Source organism: Neodiprion pinetum, chromosome 2 (assembly GCF_021155775.2).
Source record: "Neodiprion pinetum isolate iyNeoPine1 chromosome 2, iyNeoPine1.2, whole genome shotgun sequence".
Classification (NCBI taxonomy): domain Eukaryota; kingdom Metazoa; phylum Arthropoda; class Insecta; order Hymenoptera; family Diprionidae; genus Neodiprion; species Neodiprion pinetum.
In genome coordinates this window covers 6,596,368-6,620,122 of record NC_060233.1, presented here as the reverse complement: position 1 = coordinate 6,620,122, position 23,755 = coordinate 6,596,368, and the positions used below count along the sequence as shown (strand labels likewise).

Sequence of the window (23,755 nt, the reverse complement as noted above, 5' to 3'; positions counted from 1 at the left end):
GAACGATTCTGTTAGAGATAGTTAGAAAACAATTTTAAACCATCGATATCCAAGTTCTTGTTTTTTACAATTTTAGTGTTTTTCTCAGTATATATTCGACTGTAAAGTACAATCGAATTGACAAAAAAAAAATATTTAATTCGACTCACGAACCTGCAACTTCTCAAAGTAAACGATTCAGTCATCTTTCTGCCAACTGCGTGTACATAAATTGTTATTATTGAGGATGTAGGGTTTTTCATACAAACCACTCCCGATTCCTTGACGTCACGGCTCCGTTTACGGTTACAGTGTCACTTGGGCATTTCCACCGGTTTGGACTGCTACTATAAATAACCTCACGTAATGCATTATAATTTGTATTTTCCTTGTTTTTTTGCTTGATTCTTCTTTATGATTAATTTTTATTGAATTTTATTTTCTAGGCTTGTGTTTTTGGGCTTCTCTTATTTCAAAATTTCCTTTTTCGTATTCTTGCACTTGTTTCAGACGGGCAAATTTCAGCTGTCCAATATTGCCGCGGACATTAATAAAGTCTGACAACAACAATAAAAACAATATCGATAATAATCATCCAGATTAGTAATTGTTTTAGCTTATTTCTATTTATACAATTGACAAACCTGGAATATCGGGAGTGTTCGAAATTACAAATAAATTAAAGTGACTATAATCGAAAAACACGATAAGATTGTATTTCAAATTTAGGATCACAGTACAATGAATAATGCGATGTATAAATTTCGTCCAGATTCTTCATTAAAGCGCTAAATATTTCGCATCTTTCAAGAACAGAATCAGTTATAATGTATCGTGATTTAAAAATGGCGTTAAAATATCTCGATGTGTAACGAAAGAATCAATTTTCGTTGAAGAAGTTTCCTTCAGTGTTTCACGGAATAGAAAATAATCGTGAAACGGGTGTCGCCTTAAATTTTTCGAAGAATGATCATCGATTTCAATTTCAGCCGGTTTTTAATGACTTTACGCATGCATGATCTAAAAAATAACCAATCAAAGTACACCGACAGTGTTGTTTCAGAAATTCTTTCAAGTGACAAACATCGAAATGAATCCGAACACGCGCTGGTTGAACTTTGGAAAGTTCTTCGAACGTGTTGAAAAATCGATTTCGACTACAGATAGTGCGGACGATTAACATTCGGATCCAAAGAGATCCGCGAGGATCTTTTATACGCTAAATCCCTGCAACTACCGAACTCTCAAGCATCCCGTGTGATTAATTGCGCAGGTGAAGTTGTTCGCGATTGGACTGACGAGAAGTGAACAAAAGAATTCATTTAACTCGATTTCAATTATTCAAATATTCCGCTCCATAACGGTGCTATAAACTGCCCAAGGTCACCGGTCGGCAGGTAATGGTGATATCGCACGAAACTTTTAAACGTATGGTGACAATGCCTCCCATGACCCACTAACATACAAAACACTTCGACGCCCGCGAAATTATCCGTAGCGCAACGTTGATGTGCGAAAAACTTTTTTTTTCCCTCATATTTCGGGTTACTTTTTGCACGGATATGTGTAATTTTCCTAGCGAATTTGGGTAATATTTTTAGGATGTAAAATAAAACTCTACTGCGATGTGTTACTTGCTGTTATTATTCATTTCGAATACTCGTACGCTGAGAAAAATTTCATTTGTTACAGTAACTAGAAAAATTGAGTAAAACAGGTGTCGTTAAAAAAACTGTTTGAATATCGTTGGAATTGCGAAAAAAGAGCTACGCCTAACCATTTTGCGCTATCGTTGATCCTTTTTTGGTTATTGCAACGCAAAATCAGTTTCTGAGGTTTACTTTACTTTTTTAGTTAAACAAAGCTTCAACGTCAATTTATCGTTGCACGAGCGTTAAATTTTCGCAACTGTTGCAAGAAAATATAGCAACAGCGATCGTAACGAGAAAGAATAGCAACGGATGCCAGACTTTCCGGTAACAGCTATAAAACTAATTTTCATTTTCTACCTAGAACTATATTTTTCGATTGTGGTAAAAAACGAAAATAGTTAAGGACTGAGCGGTAACCGGAACTTCAAATTTCTCTCAGTGTACTATATTTTCTTCTAACTATTACGTTAATTAATTCACTGAGCCTTAAACAAACTAATAAATGTTTAGTCAAATAAAGAAACAGATTCAATGTTGCTACAATGGGAAATAATCACGCTTAACAGCTGCTCGTATATCACGTTTTACGATGTTAAAACCGTCATTTCAACGGTATCAATTTTTCCAGAATCCTCTAGCAACTGTAACGATAATATAATGAAATATTTCACAGCGCAGAGGTTCGATTATGTTGCACCGTCGCTCGGCTTGAGGTGACATATTAATTGCGTAAGCTCTATATCGCTGAGGACGCATTTTCCCGGGACAAGGCCGAGGCCTCGATTTTACCAACGGGAATTTTTTACGCATTTTTTACGACAGATATCAAATCCTGATAACGTCGAAAATTTCAATTGTGCATTATTCATAATTTTTCAAAGATGCAACGTCATTGAAAATTCATAAGTTGTACGCGTTGAGAAGCTTATCGAGTAATAAAGAAAAAACAAATAAATAAATAAAACGAAAGCCTGTAAACTGTAAAGTCACCACAAATAGTTGCCTGTGAACAATATTTATTTAAACATTATCCGTAATTTCCTATAAGTAACGACAGCTGTGGTATCTTTGTGTCTAAGTATAGGTTTAGTTCCTAGTTAGTTCCCTAGATATAAGTTGGCTAACCTTTTAGGTACACAAAGCGAAGAACGCACTCTCTGCCTATCTGCGTGTTGTGATACACGCGTTAATTAACCCTTTCATGCGATTAACTTGACATTTTGCGTGCACGGGCTTTTGGGGTCGCTGATTATCCGAAGCTGAACTCCAAAATCCAAAATGGCATGTCCAAACGAAGAAAATAAATAAATAAATGAACAAGAAAAACTTTTCATAAGTGTGTATTAAGTTTTATGGTTTTTTTTTTCGTGGAAAAGTACGAATTTTGTTGCTATTTTTGCCGTAAATAAATAAACAAATTTATATATTCTTTTTGGTCTTAGAAATATTTCAGGGCTGTTGCCGAAAAAAGTAGTCTAATAAGTATAAGACCTAGAAAAAAAAAATAAAGAGTTTCTGATACCCCAAAACATCTAGCTCTAAACATCGCTCTCAAATAATATTATAACAGCAAAATGAAATTTCTCTCAGCGTTTCGTTGCACAGTTTCTTGTGTGAGAAAAAAACACCGGAAAATTGAATAGATTAGAAATAATACGTATATCGCTGATGCCGTGCGCCTATTTCACGTATACGTCCCAACTGTAACTACTCGATGCATTTGTATAGGTAGGCTTGCTCTATGCAACGAATATAAATCACTGGAGCGAAGCTTCGTTTAGCAAACTAATGTAACGATCCGTATAATCGACTGCAGCGGTGATACTCGTTAGCGATTTTGCAAGCAGCACCTTGCCGATCGAGCCTTGAATGAAATTGCACTGTGGTATTATATTTTCTCTCACCTTTATACTCGGAATCAGTGTCCACCTCGTCGATGCTCGTTCGATTGTAAAATTTGCTCGGACTTCGTTTCAATATGGAATCCGAATGCCGATTGACGGGAAATTATCGTAAATTGATTCATTGCCGATTCAACGAGGCGCCGGGATCTTAAATCCTGCAATTTCATTTCTGCTAAAAATTTGCATGTTACAAAGTTTTTGAGATGTTAAAAATTGTATACGCAAAATGAATACCAGCTATCGTTAATAATTATTTTAATAATAAGTGGATTATTTATAGCTATAAATACGGAAGTTAGAAAAAGATTTCTTACCGTCTTACCTGAAGAGTAACGAACTGAGATTTTAACCAATTACCGGAATCGTAAGGAAGTCAAGAATGTTTGAGGGTGTCGTTAGCAAATGGTCGTCATATTTCCTGCGAGCAAGCGAATGGTGAGGCGGAATTGTTGCCGGCGAAAAAATTACGACGAAGATTAGTGACGATTGTCGGGTCGAGTTAGCTCTTTAATTCACAGTCAATTTGAGCTTGCAAGTTATTTAGTTGACGGTTGTAAAGGATGGCAACGAATTCTAAGAAAAACGGTCACATCGTTGTATGCTTTTGGCTTTGAGACGAGCCGCCTTATCCGCAAATGATTTTACGGTCAATGCACGTGCGTTGAGTCATTTTGAAAAGTGGAAGGAATATTAAACAATCTTTGAACTAGGATTTTAGAATTCTCGGTGTTATAAAATTTTCGTTACACCTGCAGCTTTCATGATTTTCAGAAATTATCTGGTAGAAATTCGATGTTACGTCTGTCGATTAATCGTCAATGCACGCGTGGAAATTTTTATGAGTAATTTCTGAAAGATCAAATATGAAAATCACAAAACTTAGCAAACTGATGAATCGGTTGATGAAAAATTTTTCATACTGTTTGAAGAAGTTGTTCGTCATGTTGTCAAATTTTTTACTTGCTCTGCGACTTTTATACTTCCAGATGATTGATAAAAAATAAGCCAGATCAAAAAAAAAAAAAAAAAAAAGAAAGAAGGCGCTTCAAGGACGAAACGAGAGGTGAAAAGATTGCTTCGTTAAAAAAATTAACGATTCGTCAGCTGGTCGAAGTTTGAAAGATCCAAGCAATGATTCATTTTTAGAAAAAAAGTTCGTCTATTTTGCAAGTTTAAAAATGGATTTGGGAAAGATAATTATATCTTGGAAACTCGACGCGTTGAAAATCAATTTGAAGTTTGAAAAATTGTGATTTTCTTCAGTGCTTCGCTTCGAGCTTGGATATAAAAATATTCGTAACGAATTCATTAGCTTCTGTTTTGTAATAATATCTACGAAATATTGCGTGATTTCTACTCGAACGAAATTCTCGGTATAATATATATATTTTTTATTGCAATGGATTATTACAAGGTGTACCTAACGCGATGATTCGAGTTACTCGACGTCGAGAGTCTTTCGCTGTACGCGGTTGAATCTTACAGCTACCGATGTCTCGTACTTTTGAAACGGTTTCTAAGATTCGTCACGCCCGACCCGCCATATTCTAACAGATCTATCATTCTGCTTGGTCATCCAATAACGCAACGAGATTTCATCCCAAGTGATCACGCGCATATATGTCTACGATCGAATATTCAAAGACTAAAATACGAAAGCTGGTATAAGCGTTGAAAATGACAAAACACTGCAGTACCAAGAGTTGTGCGGGTGAAAATTTTATTTTCTCATTTTTTACTCCAGATTATGTTTTTTACAAGTGTATCGATCGAAATAAATCGATTATTGGATCAAAGTCGGTCTGATCCGATGAATCGACTGAAAGCTTTTTTGGCCCAAATAAGGCGTAGCGATTGAGTGAAATTGTTATCCCGTTTTGGTGCATCATTTTCTACAGTGTATTCTATCGCGCTTATCATTCGTTGGAAAATTTCGTTCGTTTATACGGCTTACGAATCAAGCTATAATGAAAAGTATCGGTTGAAAAGCGGTAAAAACAAGATTTATTCGTACGTTCGAATTCTCATTGTTTTATCACGATCGGTTTGACGTACACGAGACATATCTAGATACATTGTATCAGTAAACTGTACAATGGTTGATTGCGGCGTTATGCTCGACCTCCTGCTGCATCGACGCCTTTTGTTCCGTTCATATGCCTCAAGTGCAGTATCGGTGTTTAAAAATTAGTCCGAAGTTCCTAACGAGAATTTAACCAGTCGATAAATCGAATTTCAAATTTATTTTCTCTTTTAAAATTATTTTCACAAAATTTTCACAGCAAATTTTATCATATCTTTGGATTTTTATACCTCTGGAATTAAGCTGCCGTTATATAGACAGTGCAAAAGTACCGCAAAACAGTTAGCCTGTTTTAGAATTTCAAAGCTTTTGTATCTTGTGTTTAAAACTCGATATGCAAAAAATATTTATTCCAAGTATCACTTGCAAGCTCTACGTACAAAAAAAAAATCTCAGAACCATTAAAAGAGATTTCGGAAAATCTAAACGATATCGAGTTTTAAATTTCCTGGATTTAATTAAATTAAATTTCAAACGTCAGGATAGTTTCGAAATTTTTTTTTTCGTGTCAAAAACAATTTCGATACTTTGTTTTGTGGGTCAGATTACATGTACGCACGATAATTGAGCAGACGTATAAATTATTACACATTAGCGAAGTATTTTCGAGAAGATCAACTTCTTGGGACGAATTAAGGCTTCACCTTGACCCAGAGTCCCCGCAACTTTTCCCGAAAGGATTGCGACTCTTCTCAATGTGCAGCGTATAAGCGACGAAGGTGTTCAATTGAAAGTGAATAACAGCTAGCGGGATAAAGTCTCTCGCATCTTCGGAATCTCAGGTTGGGTTGGACTTATCCTCTGAGTCCCGTTTGAAGACCGGCACATCCGGTCTGCGATCGGCTCTCTCTCTGTGCACGGAAAAGAAAAGCAACGAAAAAACCAAAAAAAAAAAAAATAATAAAAATCACTTAAAAAATAATGTAATCGTACGTATTATGCAATGTGAAAATGATCAACGATTATCTAACCGTGAGATGGGATCGATTTATCATCAATATTAATATATGCGGTAGAGTGATTCAAATAAAAAAAAAATCGACTTATCTTTCTTCTTCAAAGTCACACGTTTAAAGAGAAAATAAGACGCCTGTTATAATTTTAGCCCTTAATGGTAATATTTAGTGGTTCCTGAAGGTAATTTTTCATTTTCCATTCAATCAACACGCCAAAATCATTTTAGTTATTTTTGAATTCTTTACCTCAGTAACGAGGTAATGTACATAAATGTTCGATACATATTTTTGTAGGGAATTCGATGGTCTACAGAAAACGTCTCTTGTAATTTTTTGACAACTCAACTATTGCAAAAGTTATTCAAGGTTAAAGTTGAAATTATGTAGAAATTTGCTTTTCGTCGAGATTAACAGCGAAAATATTGCGGGTCAATTTTTACTTTCCAAAGGATTTCGTGAGCAAATTTATTTTTTAATCGTTACAAGTAATAATGTTTAATAAATTTAATTCCACTTTGAAAGGCACCTTTTTCTCGGCGAAACGTAAATTTGCTTTAGTTAAAAATCAATCAAATGACATGATTTTTTAGCGGTTGAAATATATCACGAAAAAAGACCCACAATATTTTATAACAAGACTAGTATTTTCTAGTAAATTACTCTCACTCGATTCTTTCCGGTTCGCCATTCGGCCCCTTCATCTTTATATTTTCTCTCAAATTCTATCAGACGCGAGGCTGCCATCGACGAACTGCAGCGTAGTTCCGGTCTTTGCACACGTGGTTCAATTCACCGGATGTCCGTTGGGTCTCGATGCTCACACACGTGTTAAATTTACACGTACACTTTGCTGTCTAGTTCATTCTCGCATGGGATGCGCGATTATTCCACCGGCTTCCGACACCGTGCACCATTTTCGCAACTCGGTTGTGTATCGCTCTTGAATTAAAAGTTAGAAAAGCAGAAAGAAATGATAAAAAAATCTCTAGCCTTGCGATTCGATTCAAGATTTCTCTTTTCCTCGTAACTTTTGTGATCAGGATGACGGGGAGCGTCGATTCTTATAATAATTTACCGAGAAAACTTTCATCCGACGCGAATAACTTGGCTAAATATTTGCACATGTTTCGTTAACGCGTTTCAAACATTCGCAGAATCTGCCTTGTCACTATTTATAACTTTTTATTATGCAAAACCGTACGCAAAGAATTGGCTTTAATGCAACTGAACATCTTCTCTCCAGATTTTATCATTCTCATCTCCAGCTCCGTCTTAAAAACATGAGTAAACAAAGCATCGATCTTCCAATGAAGACGTCGATAAAGTGCGTTTGCAATTATCGAAACATTGAGTCATTATAATTTTAAAAAATTCTAACTTCACTTATTTTAAATCAAATTCTATACCGGTTTATCGAATACCCGAAACGTTGATACGAGCAAATGCGACACATACACGTGTATGTGTCTGATTGGTCTCTGCAGAGTTAGCTGGAAGGCAGGTTGCACGTTGGTCCGGGAAATTGATGGTCATTGATCTGGTTCAGTCGAGCGTATCGGCATTTGCAAACTGTTTAGAACCAGCGAAAGAAGAAAGGTCATGCCCGCTTGGCATCGTACAATTATTCTCTTGGCACACAGCCTTTAAGAATCCGTTAACGGCACCGCTCTTTGCATCACCTGAACCTGCGCCCAGGTTACCCGGCCATTATTCCTAAGCATAGACGAGCGTGATTTCCGTGAAACTTCGCGGAGGAAAAAACAAGCAATAACGAATTATCAAATTCTACAATTTTCATCAACGCAGGCCTGCATTAACGGTTGATTATTATGCCGTAAACAAGCGTAACAATCGGTTGAGTAGCTGAGGCATGCACTTTATACGCGTTTGCGTAACGCGGATGTCGATGTTGTTAATTTTTCAAACAGTTTTTTTAACGATACCTGTTTTACTCAATTTTTCTCACCGCACGCAGAGTTTGTTTAATTGCGTTGATTCTCGCTGTACGCGATTCAGCGTTTTTTTCATTTGACACGTGCGTGAATGAGGTAAGAAAGTGATGGAAATAACAAGTGAAAATTGATGACAAATTTTTTTTTTTTTTATCCTCTGTTCCAGGTGGCGAGGATCGGTGTACAAATTGATATGGCGGGAGCTAATAGCTTATCTCATCGTTTACTACATCATCAATTTCACGTATCGATACGCTCTTAACGAAGACCAGCAAAAGTAAGTATCATGTATACATAAGCTATGAAATTAACACCTATATATTTAGCGAGATCCGTTACGCGCTGCTACTGAGAACCAATGAAACGTTCTTTGCAACGACCATTATACACCGATAAATTGTTATATTTTTGGAACGGTATTTTATTATTGTCACATCAATTTATAAATCATCTCGGAATTTCGATTTGAACCTAAGGGATGGCTGACTTCCCGACAATCGTTTGGTCTTCCTGTTGTTATTTATATCGTAATTCTAGCTGTATCGTGACTGCAATCCGATCACAGCCCAACGAATGCTTGGCTCGAATTTGTTCTCAGTTCAATTTACGACCAGGAAAAACCTGTTGACATGTAGGGAAATATCATATTTGCAATTAAATTTACGTGAAACGTTTTATCGTGAATAACGTTGAGCGGATAATTGCGATATACTTTGCTTCCTGCTTACCGTTGGATCGGAAATTGATAAATCCTGGAAAAAAGGACATAGAACAGAAACGAAGTGGAGGTTTCACAAGGTACAAGAGAAGAGAGTGCACTCCTTGGAAACACCGATGAAGGAACGGGAATCGGAGATTAATAAACAAAAACGAGCAAAGAACGATGTACCCGAATTTTTAAAAATAGACTTGAAGCGTTCCTTAAAGGGTGATGGAACGGTCGACTCGATAATTACTTTCTGCGTCGAGAAGCTCCGCTGGTTCGGAAGAGGGAGAAAGAAAAAAAAAAAAATTAAAAAAACTTGGTTGGCAAGCGAGCAGAAGAGAAATAAAATTTAAAAGACGCAACCCGTTATTTATCTCGGCGTAAATTGGAGAAAGGGATAAAGAAAAAAGTAAATCGGATTCAAGTTAACAGGCTCTTTTTAGACCCAGACGTTGCGGTTCAGAGGGAACGGATGGATCAGGTGTTTTAAAGTTGCATCAGAAGTACGAAGATGTGGACAGAAAAAAAAAAAAAATTAAACGAGAACGAAGAAAACGAATCTCGTTTTTAATCTTCGTCACTAAAATTAGAACTTTTTTTATTTCACTCCCTTCACGCGTCTTATATCTATTTGGGAACGTGTTCGTATCATCTCGGTGAAAGGTCCGTGAACGTCCCAACAACTTGCAATCTGGTAGATCCTCTCCTTACGCCGTCTGTTAATTAGCGGTAAAATATTCTACGTCGATTCTACATTGCGGAAGATTGATTTTAAGTAATAATGAGAAGTAAATGAGACTTGAAAATGATGGATTTGGGAGAATATATGACCATATTCAATAAAGAATTTCACACATTTTTCTCACGTGACTCGAGTCGCAAATTAGATGAAAAATCACACTCGTACGATTGCAAAATGATTTATACTTCGGACAGGGTATCGATTCAACGATCGTTACTTCTCAGAATATCCAAAAATGAGACAATTCGAACCACTTGTATCTAATTATTCCGATCCTCAGACAAATGTCTCTGTAATGATGATTACGTGAAAATGTTCGGACGTCACGATGAGTTATCGTAACGCGTGTCCACAGAGTTCAATGATTCTTGGTAAACTGTCGTTTTTTCAAACAGCGCTGCAATATTTTCTCGAACGGATCGGCGATCATGTTATACGGGCATTCGATGGCGTGGATACGAAGCGTTAGTGAAAGTGGCAAAGCGAGTCGAAAATTCGCTCTCTTTCCGCGAACGAATCGGCAGCATTGAAACAACATTCGCAACCGAAAGAGCATAACAATATTCTAGGCCCTGTTTCAGGCACGGAGACTGACGTTGCCTGCAGTAATTTAGGGCGATCCTTATTTGGGGGTGGGACAAATTTTCATTCGGACGCCCGCGCCCCCCAGATCTGTTCTAAATCATTAAAATAAAAAAAAAAAAATCTGCGTGAAAGATGACGTAGAGGCTTTAAACTTTACACAGATTGTTTTTAAATGATTTGAAAAAAATCTGAGGGATATCCCAATAAAAAATTTGTCCGACCCCCAAATGAGGACCACCTATTAGGACGCTATATATTTATACAACTTGCTTATAACGTCGAGTCCGATGAATCAAGCGTAGGAAATACATGCTCGGATGATGCAGGCGAGACGGATCATCGCGAATAATATCAGCCTCGTATTTGCCAGCGTGCACAAGCAGAGGCGTTTCGCAAAATGGACATGACCACACGGACCACCTTTGCGAACTGACTGCGGAACCTCCGAGGGATTTAAATTCTTGGGAAATAATAAAGCCGCGAACCTTAGTTTTCTCTCATCGTCAGCTCTGCACTTATTGTCAGCTCTTGACAGAAGTTCCGTCGAGCTAACGGATCGCCTCTCCGGCAAGGAACTATTGACGCATCTCGTACCGAGCTGAACTAATATTGTTCTAACTGTAAGCAGGATGCGTCTTTACGTAGAATCGAACGTATTCAAGATTCCAGTTAATGTGCAGCTGCGGGCTAAGGTACCCAACGGCTTAAAGACGCAGACGCGATTTGTTGAAGCTTGGAATATCGTCTTGTACGCAAGGTCGTCGAGAATGTTTTATCAGTTTTGACTAACTCTTATTTGATAGGTAAACCAAGCGGACTGGGTTTTTTTTTCTCTCCTTCTGTTCTATCACTGGAAGAGCGTTATGTCCGTTCCAGATTCCGACTTCACTAATTAGCCGCGATTGGAAGGGGATATTTATTACCCCTGATTACTCACTGCTCGAGCTTGATGGAACTGTAAAAGGCATTAAAGTGTGCAACAAGTCGTATTATTTTCAAGCTGATTTGTTTTTTTAATCCATATGGAGTTTGACGGTTCGAACGGAGATTTTTAAAACGGGACTGTCCGTGGTTTGAAGAAATGTTGATTGTTAGCTTTTCTCAGAACCTGGATTTCGTCAAAGAAAAGGTCCTTTACCCAACGAAGTTCCATTTTACTCGTCGTGGCGTGATCGCAAGGAATTCTGTTTTTCAATTTTATTTATAAATTTCCGTAAACTGCCTGACACGCGTCATTCCAGTTAATCGGAGCACCATTACGGATGCAGTATCATTGTTTAGCTATTCAGTTAGAATTATCGGTATCGGATCGGCTTCGTAACTTTCAAGTCAAGCTGTAACGACTGCATTTTAAACGTAACATCGCATCGGAAGAACGAGAAGTAATAAAGAAATGCCGAGAAGTGCAATTTCACTCACCGTCTTTGAGACGAAAGTCATTCTGAGTTGATCCGACGTGCACGACGTGCAGGGTCGAGGTTCTCCGATATTGGTTTCAACCGCACGAAGTGACACTCGTCAATTTTCTCGTTGACGACGCGAAAAGCTTTATGGCGTGAGCAAAGTTTATTGGACTGCAAGCGCGTGGCATGTGTTGGAAGGAAAAGGGAACCCGTTTCAAATGTGCCGCGTTGCCTCGACCTTGCTCCACTTAAACCAGTGCAGTAGCGAAAGAATCCGAAGCTGAACAAAGACCGTGTGTTGAACGTAACGCTTGTGCATTATATAATTAACGGAGAAGATTCTCGTGGCACGTTATAAGACTAGCTGATCATTGTACTGCGGCGATCGTAAAAAATTTTATATCATACATCGAGATTTGAAGATAGAATCTTTTTCCGAGTCCGATCTAATCGAGCTTTTGCCCATCGCCCCGTAATTATTGGAACAATGCTTTTGTCAACAGGATATTCGAAAGGATACGACACTACTTTGGAAATTCAAGCGAATCCATCCCAATGTCCTTCGTCCTGGGCTTTTACGTGAGTCTGGTCGTGAAGAGGTGGTGGGAGCAGTACAAACTTTTACCCTGGCCAGACAACCTGGCGCTTTTCATCAGCGCTGCTATTCCAGGAAACGTGAGTACACGCCATTTTCTTTTAAACACTGACAATCGTCATTGTTCTTCGCATCGGTTTTCCACTTTTCTCACCTCACCGTTTCCCCGACTGGCACACTCGTCGAAAGCTATCGAAACTGGAAGCCCTCCATCTGCGATTGGACGTAAAAAAAACGAAGGAACAACATTTAACGAACATGCTTGCTTTCCTCTCGTTTCACTTGCCTCAAAGTTCGAAAACGGTGAAAAGTTTAAAACCAAAGGTGCAGGTACTTGCGATCACTCCGTGATTCCACATCTCCCGAGTTACGTACAGATGTGTAGAATCCATGCCAAGGTGGAATTTCTGTCTTATAGATGAAAGAGCGGTGTGATGCTTTGTTGTATGGTGATGGGCGTCAGAATCAATGGCAGTGGATCCATTCGTTAGGCGTGGCACTTAGACACGCGTAAACGTGACGTCACTTGCCGCTTCTGGCACTTGACACTTGTCACCTGGGTTAACGACATCGAAAGGTGTCATGGCGATTTAACAGCTGTTCCAACGAAATGTGCAACACGGTTCGAAACCCCCGCATATCGCTCGATTTTAGATACAACATAGTCAAGATCTGGACGAGACTTCGGGTTTTCATTCCGCAACAGCTGTTTTCGAACCGGTTTCTGTTTTGGTCCCCACTCAATGGTCCCAACTATATAAACGAGAGTTGGCGTAATGGTAGAGTTCGATTATTTAATGTCATTACCAACGCGTCCACATTTACTTCTCCTCCTTGCTTACTTAATGCCAGATACAATTTACCCGTCAAGTTAATTGGACTGGCGATTGAATTCGCAGAAGCAACTCGTACTCATTATACTCCGATTTTTCATTCATCGTTTATTTCTGCGGTTTTGCTGCAGGCACGAATTCCCGGAGGAACTTGCTTAGACTAGATATGTTCGAATCTTGTTTAGATGAACCATGAGAGTGGTTGCAGGCTGCCGCAAGAGATCAGTGACGAGTTCTTCAATAATTGCGTGAATTCACATCGATATTGATGAATGGACGTCGAAGGCATTCCTTTCGTTGGTAATTGATTCTGATCACTCGATATACGGGATGTCGACTCCCATCTCACTCGTACCCGTATCTCCAAGGCGAGAATTTTCACATGCAAGTCCAAAGAGAATTCGCTTAACGATCACCGCGGTGCGATAAACGAACGCCTGGTCAGTAATTTGTGGATCAGATCATCGGAGAAGAAAGGCTGTTTCGTGAACAATGCGGCCATCTTTTGTTGTAGAAAGTGACAGGATTCACGGACTAATTGGAAGTAACCTTTTTGCAAGAGAAACAGTTATTTTAGATTACTAAAAGCGCAATGACGAATTATAACGCGTATATATCTAACGAGGAAGGTAACCCAGATCGATCTCTGCGATTTCATTTCTTTTTTAATATGTTATAGTAGACTAAAAACTAAGCGACACGTCTTTTCCTTTTATCCGCCATTAAGCACTTTAAGGGGGTGAAACCACCATCCAAAGTGAGGCATGTCAAGAGTCGATTTGGCAGTTTCACCCACAAGAACGTAATATTTTTCAACCAATCCATCTGGAAAAGTTTTTTCACAACGAGAAATGAAATATGTAATTTTCTCAATTAAAAAATTAAAAGAAAAAAGAAATCTACCAAACTATAAGTAAAAATGTAACACGCATCTCGACACGCAGAATACCAAAATCGAACTTCGAACGCGGTTGTGACGCAACGGTAACGGGATAGTCAGACTGTATAAAACTTCATCGTCATCGTTGTAATCATCACTGTTTTTTCTCCTCTATCTACACGACAGTTTTCCTAATTTTATTTTCTCTCGATTATATCCACGTGCTAGTTATTAATATTCAATAAAGCGATTGTCTCCTTAATTACCTCATCTACAAACGACGTATATCCATTATCCTGTTGCATAATATTGTGCACCACAACTAGACGTCTGTTAAACATTGTGCTCAATAACTATGTAATATCCCTGAATCCACGCCGTGCGCAGGTGGTTAATTTCTTGCACTAGTGATAAAATTTTTTTCGCTCTTTCGAGCCGTTAGCCTCGATTATATCTACAACAACTACGTCACAGAGGCGTCGTGACGCGCGAATCGACGCCGCTATTTGTATCTTGCCGAATAGAACGCGTCGGCGTAGGGAAAGTCCTGCAAGAGTCGCGACCAGGAAACGTGATTCGAATCAGACCCGCTGCCACGAAATTAGTCTTGACACGCGACCAGTTCATTTTACTTTGCGCACTTCATCTGCCACGTGGTTGGAGCTCGCCTGACTCGCCAATTTTTCTTTTTTCTTTCCTTTTTTATTCCCTTTTTACATCACTTTTACTCAATTTTTTGCGACAGTATAAAGCTGAAACTCGATCGCGTTTCAACTCTTCTTATAATTCAAGGCATGAATTTTAGACACGGACAGTAACAATGTTACTGACTGTGGGAATCTTGTTTTTTGAAAAATGAATGTATTCGTCAGAAAATTTGATCATTTTATTCGAATTTTGTACGTAACAACTGATTTTTAAATATTTTCTACTCAAGTTTTCACTTTTATCAAAACTGTTCAGTGATTTTCATATGCTTGATATTTTTGCCATCAGGTTTTATATCATGAAAATTTTTAGGAGAAAATAAATGATGCATTATATTTGCTCGGCGAATCTAGTCGATTAATTCCGACCGAGCGCGTAAGCCGGAAAGTGAACTTACACATAAATCAATCTTTCACTTTCTGGCTTTTTTCCAGTTAGAATCCAGCTGAAAGAGAAATCGATATAAACCCGAGCTGTTCGAGCATTTGCGTTTCTACGAGTGTAATTTTAAAATCGGTGAGACAATGGCGAGAAAGGTGTTGATTACAGCGGTGCAGGGTTCAACATTCCGGTTGGAGGTCGTGAACCAAAGTCGATAAAGGTTCGTCCTGTCTTTTCAACTCGGAAAGCTGCGGAATCGAAAACAGGATTATAAACCTCGCGAAAGTATCCGTTTATTTTTATTTTCAATTTTTTAAAAACAATTTTCTTCCATCTTGGCCGCACAAGAAACAAGCGATAAAAAGTTAGTCATAAATACGTGTCCGAAAATGTCTGCAATAAATTCAACTCAGGATAAGAGGTCTCTGCTCAGATCCGTTCATGGATACCAAGCAAGATTCACAGACTGCTTTGATATCAATTTTTATTCGTCTTTTGCCCCTTTTACATACCTGCTCAAAGCGGTAACGTTTCACCCAGAATCTCGACGTATTCATGAGTCTAATTGCGGTGATTATGAATCGGAGATTAAATTTTGTGTCGAAATCAGGATCTTAGGTGTTCACTCTGGTCTAACGATAAAGGAAGAAATGGGATTTCAAAGTACAAGTGAAATTGTCCACAGACATGAATTATAGACTTTCTAATCCAGCAACGGACGACCTTGGTTACGTCCAAAGCCACTCTTGAACGCTGGACAAGACGCTTCTATGGATGGTGTTATTTTTTGGAGAGTGTAGATAGAATGAATTATACACAGGAGAAACGACGAAAGAGATGTAATAACGAGCGTGTCGAGTTTGCCCTGCAGCTTGAGAGACGGTGGGTTGCGTAAAAGTGAGTGTGTTGTTCATCGGTGGGCAGTAAGAGTTCACCGATCCGGCGAGAACTGGAAATGGTCGCCGGTCGTTACGTAAGAGAAATGTGCAGCTTCCTTATCCAAATGAGTTAACGAAGTTGGAGGTCAATGCCGCCGAATGATCGCCGACTGGTCTCGCGTTTTCTTCTTCTTCGACGAAATCGCAACTCCCAAGGGCTTGGAGTTTGCGACGAGTGGCAACACGCCGTCCCTCTTCCAAATTCCATTCATCTTCGACCAAAACAGCATGATTGATCTCGTTACTTCTCTTTACCGATGTTTCAGGATGAAAGGGGTCGGCTGATGCGTCGGAACATCGTCAGGTACGCGGTGCTCGCCTACGTCATCACGCTGCAACGAATCTCCTTGAGGGTTAAACGTCGCTTCCCAACGTTACAGCACATCGTAGATGTCGGTCAGTGAGTTGAGAATATCTAACACTTACCCGTCAATCGGTTTCCCCGAAATGGAGCCAGTTTGTCTCGGTTGCTGTAAGGTAAGTGTACCAGTTATTGACACGTTTAGACCCAATTACCGACCCTTTTAATTTTCAAAATTAAAACTGACCGCACAAATTGTGAATTTCTCGACGACTAAAATCAATTTCTAGAGGGTTAGACGGTACAAATTTATTTTTTGGTAATTTTGGAACTAAGGATCAGACAGATACAACCAAAAAAAGTTAATAATTGGGACAGGGTCAATGAATGGTACACTTACCTTAACGATTATTTAGCTCGAACGGTTAACGGATCAGTTTCCACGAAAGCTAAACGAGCGAAATTTTTCTATAAGTATTTCGTCTTGTTTGATCTATCAAATATCGATCTCTGATTTTTTGACACACGATCCAAGGTGATCAGGGGAACGGTAAAGGTAAAAAGTATCACAAGATGACCGTGACGTCAGTTTACGTCCGGTTCGAACTCACGGACGAAGGAAAATTCTACTGCAGCATTCTCTTTTCCTCCCTCACAGCTTTATGCTTCCTTGACTGAATAGTTAACAAGTATACTAATAATATCGCGATTCTGTGTCGGAGTATAGCGTACAGTGAATTGATGATTCAACGTCACCTTGCTAAAGGCTTTCCAACGAGCTGTTGCGCATTTCCATATACAACAGATTCTCTGTATGCTAATGGATAAATGGAGCTGTTCATATTTCTTTATTGAAAAATTGATTTGCACTCCACGTGTACAACATCGCAATACTTCGTCTTGTGTGATTTTTGTCGAAGAGGATAAAAAGAGCACCACCTTAAATTAACCATTTCAAATGGTCCAACACTTGTTGACCGTCCTTTACGTGGTTTGTGAAAAATTCACGTGACATCGAAAAGTAGACCGTGTTTTGTGATCACCCTTATCCACTTTCGCGATCGTTTAAATGATTTTTTCAACGATCGTTAATGTCGGAGCAATATTGTGTCATGTTGATACATTGGTGATGTTGAAGTATGCATTCACCGTGAACAAAAGGGGGTTGACTCAGCTCCGATAACTGAATTTCGATAAAGTTGGGAAAGTATAAGATGACAAGGTCGAATCAAGGCTGTGAGTCCGATAGGCGGAGAGAGCGGTTTTAGACGGATGAAAAAGGATCGCACTGAGCGAGTGTTGCAACGTTGTTAGCGCGAGGCACGATTCAGTAGCAAAGCACGGTCTCCCGATAATTGCAGTTAGGCATCGTGGTTTCAGGTTATGGCAGCCTCAATGGCATTGAGGGTATGCATAGCGACTCGCGGAATGGCGTCGATTGCATTGTATCACGCGGTGAAACGTGACTTTGAGGAAAGTTCAGAAATACTGGTTCACCGTCTGCAGATGGACTGCGGACAGTGGATCATGTTTGTGCAGCGAAGTGTTCGTCGTGCGGGTCCAGTTGTCGTAAGAAAAAACAATAAAACAATAAAACAAAAGCAAAAACAAAAAGAAAAACAAACTTGTAGGTATACGAACAATTCGTTTGTAATGGCAGGAAGCGAAGTGTCGCGGAATGAGTCAACCTCGGAAAGATCACGTGCTTTTGCTACACGTTGTTTTATGCGACAATTTGAAATTCAATATACTTCGGTTACTGGGATCGATAGATGATTTAACGCCAATTAATCCGGTTGTCATTAACCACGAATGTCGAGCAACGCGTCAACTGGCGCGTGAACAAATCAATAAAACATGCTTTAGGCACGCAAAAAGTTTGCAGGTATGTTGGTAACAGAAGACGATGTGTTCGATGATTGTGCAACTGCGTGGCATGCTTAGGGAATGGAGCATATGGCTGCGTGCCTTCTTGACTAGTTCGAATATTTCAAATATTAGAACGGAGAAACATTTATTCGTTTCTTCGTCTAGCATCGTGAAACGATTTTATTGGCATGGAAATTTTACAACTTCGTCGAGTAAAACTCAATAACCCACCATGTTGAGATGAGTTTATATCTCGCTTCGTACTTTTGTAAGATACTACAAAAACTTGTAGTTTTCTCATTTCTCAAAAAAATTGACGAAAAATACGTGAGCGAAGTGAAAGAGGATTGCGAGGAAAAAATATTGAACAAAAAAACCCTGTTGGTAAATATATTTCAATGATATTATCCGTGCGAAAAATATTTAAAATACCAAGCAAATGAGTTTTGTGGAAAATAACTTTCGGTAAAAGAAGAGAATAACAAGTTGGCTGTACGAAAATGACCGGTATTCGAACACCTGCGGAAATTTCGCAGATCGAAGGAACTGAAATTTGATCGAAGATAAAAACTTTGTACAAATCATTGCCTTTGTTTTTATAAAACCATCATTAAGGGAGTGCTCTAGTCGATTTCGACGTTGTATCTCTGAATATCGAAGTCCACGTATCTCAAACGCGAAAAATGTCTTAACAGCCCCATTCTATACGCAATTCTGAACAAAAACACTCCAGTGCATTTTCATTTGCCCCAGAAATAAAGAAATGACACGGATTCTACGAAATGGGAACAGTAAATTCGTAGAATTCATGCCACTTCTTCATTTCTGCGTCAAATGAAAATGGATTTGAGTGTTTTTGTTCAGAATTGCGCATAGAATGGGGCTATTAGACACTTTTCGCGTTTGCGATACGTGGACTTCGATATTTGGATATATATACACGTCAACGTTGAAATCAACCAAAGCATCTGTGATAAATCCGAAATGAGATTCAATAAGCTTAAACTTTCGTTCGTTTGAGGAGTTCGTGGTTTCCCACGTAACTCATTAACTCATCCATCAAACGAACGTCGACATGTTCGCGACAGGCCAAGACTTGGCAAAAGTTTATTGTTTTCACGAAGCAATTCCCGTTTATCAAAAGTTCCGCGATTCGTTATTCGCGATCTGCGATCGAGCTGCATGACAATGTACGCCGGTTCAGCCGGGTGATAGGAACGTGGGTATAGATACGAAGTCGAATCGACGCTCAGAATGCGAAGCACCTTTATACGCGACCAGCTTATAGGCTATCGACACTGCGCCTGAGTAGAAAGTAAAAAATGTCAGTAAATAGTGCGCACAGAAATAGACCGTCTCAATTGCATGCGAGCAGAGCTGTCCGACGTGAAGAGTAATTTTCTCCTACCCCAGTCATTTCAACTGGCGCCCCTCGACGTCGAGGAAACGCCCGAGGATCTCGAACGGTTTACTGGGCGTCGCTCGCTTCGCGACGCTTCGGCGCCGGCGCCGTGGCGTCTTTTCGTCCTATTCGTCCTTTTTCGCGGGCAGCGCGTGCGCCGATTTATATATAGCTCTGCGCACACTCGAGGGTGCGAACAACCTGCCGATGCGATAAATTGAACGACGATGAGCCGGTAACGAGCTCTTACACTACCAATCAACGAAATTATTCCACTACACGTCGAGATTCATTTTTTGAGGTGAACGAGACCGCGGCAAGGTTCCACTTTTCTCAGGAGTTGTTGTTTTAGAAATTATGGAAGGTGAAATCGGATCGAGATAATTGTGTGATCTTCTGATAGAAAAGAATACGATCATTTTCAAGATTCGTTATTAAAAATTGAAAACAATGAAATCCGTATTTCACGCCTATGACTGTTCGATTCTGCACTTAGACTTTTTTCAGACTCTGAAACTCAATACGCACTGGCGATCAGATTTGTTTCGGAATTTTTTTTCCTCTAGATCTAAGAAGACGCCCGAAAGAAAATAAAAACTAATTTTTGATATTGTTTGGTAAAGGTTTGAATTTGTCATTGTTTTTTGGCTGAATCATTAATTCCGAAAATTATACTGAGGCTCAAGGAATTGAGAGATCGTCGTAAAAAAGAATCAGACCAATATCTATCCGATTGTATCTCGAAATATTGCATCAAAGTGCCAGAAGGTCTAAGTTTTTTGGAATATGGATCTGAAATCAATCCGTTAATCAGAGAAGGAATTAAAAATTTCATGAAATTTCAAACAATCTAATTTCCACGAAGCACTGTTTTAATGAATATCTTGTATTCTGGAACGTTGGGCGGATAGTTTTTGTTTTGTCAATTGTTTAAATATCCTTTGATTTCCATCACGAATTTTTTATAAGGAATAAAAACAACACGCTAAACATTATTCGGGTTACTTTTATAATTTCTCTGGGATTTTTCATTAACATCCACATTTCTTTTTATTCCCCTGCAATATTTCACGTCTGCTTATAACGACTTAGAAACCGGTTTTATCCTGCGGTCGGTTCAGCGTACAAATAACTGCGAGAAATGGCGAAAACATTTCGGCGAAAGCTTGAACACGTTGGACGAAATCATAATCTGCACATTTCCTGCGACCCGCAGTCCAATGACCATTCATGAATTCTCTTTACGCAGGCCTTTCGAAGTTACCAAAAAGCTTAATTACTCGCTTGTTACACAAAGAATTAATGGCGCCGCTTATATTTATCAGAAGTATCACGTCCCCTGGACTAGAGCCGGGATGAAAGCGTGTTACGCTATGTAGAATATCTATCGCGGATTTTTTTTTTTTAGCCATGTGGCGCCAGGAACGTGCAAGTAACGAGACTCTTGTAGGATCTGTCCGACGATGAGGCTGTAAATAGAAATAATGGAAATTGCTGAGGGCTGTTAAGCCCCACTTTTCGGTTCTCGTGAGGCGAAAAAATGCTAACTACCATATATCAGGTTTTGTATTCTCGTGCAGCGGATAAAATATACAATACGTTGAATAAAATCGCAAGCTGAGACAAAAATTTCGACACTTGTCTTCTCTTCTCTCATATTGCGAGCTACACTTTCAAATTGTATGCGAAAATAAATGATCTTCAAGATTTGACGAGTCCGTTTTAATATCTTTGAGCGAATTGAATATTTTCAAAAATCTATCAGTCAGACGAATCTTCCCCCATAAGGAATTTTGACCCCCCGTACGATAAATGTAATCGTGAATTGCTACAACGATTTCAGAAGAGAATCTCGCGATCATATTCAAAGTCATTAAAATTTCACCTGTCACTTTCTTTTTCGAGTAATTAAGGGCAACTGGAGGAATGTTTTTTATAAGAGGCGTCGTTTTCAATGAGACGCGATAAAATATCGCACGCATACCGTCGTCTTTGTAAATAAATTATAGGAAAGTTTGAAAAAAATCAACCATCAAGCACCATGGGTACGATGACGGCCTTGACTCAATTACTTGCCCACGCGATCTGCTCGAGTCTTGTTAAAAAAATTTCCCCAGGAATAATCAACCTGCAGGTGTAGGTTATTCGATATTATTTGGTTGTTTTAGGAACGACGCTGATTATATCGGTGCATGAAAATTCTCGACGTATCTGGAATATCCTGAATTATAAACATACGTGATACCATATGGAGAAATGTTAATTAGCGCAAAGTTGTACAGTATTTAACTTGCACCGAAGCGGATGCCATTGCGTGTTGTAGGCTATATTAAGATGAAATTGTTCCTGAGTTTCTCTTTGATTATTCGAAATAGTTGGCCTGAGGAGCCGGTATCGCGGGTGCCTCCTCCTTGCAAGAAAGTAATTACCGAGGATCTATTTTCAGCTCGTCTCTTTCCATCTCGCGTGATCGAAGAACGTTGAACAGTTAGATCGGCTCACGGATGGCGCCCGATCAGATTCTGGGTCACATATTTCGGTTCATTTTTCAACGCAAGCCATATAACTCGGGCCAAAAAAGGAGCATCGTCGTTTTAACTCCTGCCAAGAGAGTCGATCCGGGGGCCCGGATTTTTCCCCGTTGTAAAAAAAAAAGAAACAAAAAATGAAAGAAAGGAAAAAAATCACGCCTTGGCTGCAGGTCTTCGATTCAATTATATCGTGTTTACAGCCGGGCAAATATTTGCTCGAAACTTCGAGGCGTTTCGTACCTGATCGAGAACCGTAATGCCAAATTAAGATTTTCGTACACTTCGCCATTTCTCTGACATTAGAATTAGACTATCGAATGCGAAAGTCGCCCGTCTATCGGTATCGGCACATGTGCCGGCGATCCATTTAATTGGTAATTTTCAAACGTCTCGATGCAGTAATTCGGGGCTTTTAAGTATGCCCAACGAGGCACCAAACGATTAGCCCAACAGTTGAGAGCTTCGCCTACAATGTTGTACGTACACTCGGCGACATTGATAAACAGAACATGTTTTGGCTCGGGGATTAGAATAACGTTAAGTAAGAGTATATAAGTGGGCGGCACTTACGCGCGTTAGTTGGTCAAAATTTTAAACAAATACAAGGCTGATTTTTTTTTTTCTTTGCACAAGAATTCGCCCTCTTCCTAAAAAAAAAAAAAAACAATCAATTTTTACAAATGCGCGATCACGAATTTATGAGCCGAAATCGATTTGTCGCAAATACATGAATAAATGTTTTGTCAACCTTGCGTCGACTGTGAAAACACGTGCTTTTGGTACGCAGCTTGTAACATTATATATGCAGAAAGTCTGCGGCACAATACTTGCGGAGCGTCTAGGGGTCAGGTTTTGAATACGTCGCGACAAACGCTTAAAACTTGTGTGCCTAATTATCCATTGGCTCGTTTGATCTGCTGCATACGTTGGAAAATATAGGTGTAATTTTGTCGAACGAATACCCAGCATAAAGTCACCGTATAAGCGCCGGTTTTCATCTTCAACATCTGCAATGGTTTCCTTTTCTTTTCTTTTATCCTCTGTTGTTTGTCAAGTCGGTACAGCTGGCTTCCGGAATTTTCCTACACCGAGTTTCTCCGGTATTCAGGTGTGAAAAGACCGACTGCGAGTCGTTGTGGGTGGAAGGTGGAAGCGACATCGCAGCCAAGGTCCTGAGTGTCCACATTAGAAATTGGCTTGCCGGCCTCGGTACTGATTAAGAAACATATCACCCGCGTAATTAGAAGCGGCCGATTTAAAATCGCTCGGTGCGTTTGGATGGCGGTGATGCGCGTTGGGTACAAATTGCTGGACACAGGTTCGCCACTCTGTTCACAAAGGAGAAAATAGCTGGC

At 39.4% G+C, this 23,755-nt stretch overlaps 1 protein-coding gene across 2 annotated transcripts in view; it reads left to right on the top strand.

Annotated features, from left to right (window-relative positions):
• The window catches only part of Best2 (bestrophin 2), a 71,765-nt gene that overhangs the window by 25,851 nt on the left and 22,159 nt on the right, over positions 1–23,755 (top strand). For both annotated transcript variants that reach the window (XM_046610443.2, XM_046610442.2), the window contains exons 3-5: positions 8,693–8,803; positions 12,466–12,637; positions 16,564–16,693. In XM_046610443.2, coding sequence (XP_046466399.1) covers positions 8,693–8,803; positions 12,466–12,637; positions 16,564–16,693 — 413 coding nt within the window. The remainder of the gene's footprint in view (positions 1–8,692; positions 8,804–12,465; positions 12,638–16,563; positions 16,694–23,755) is intronic.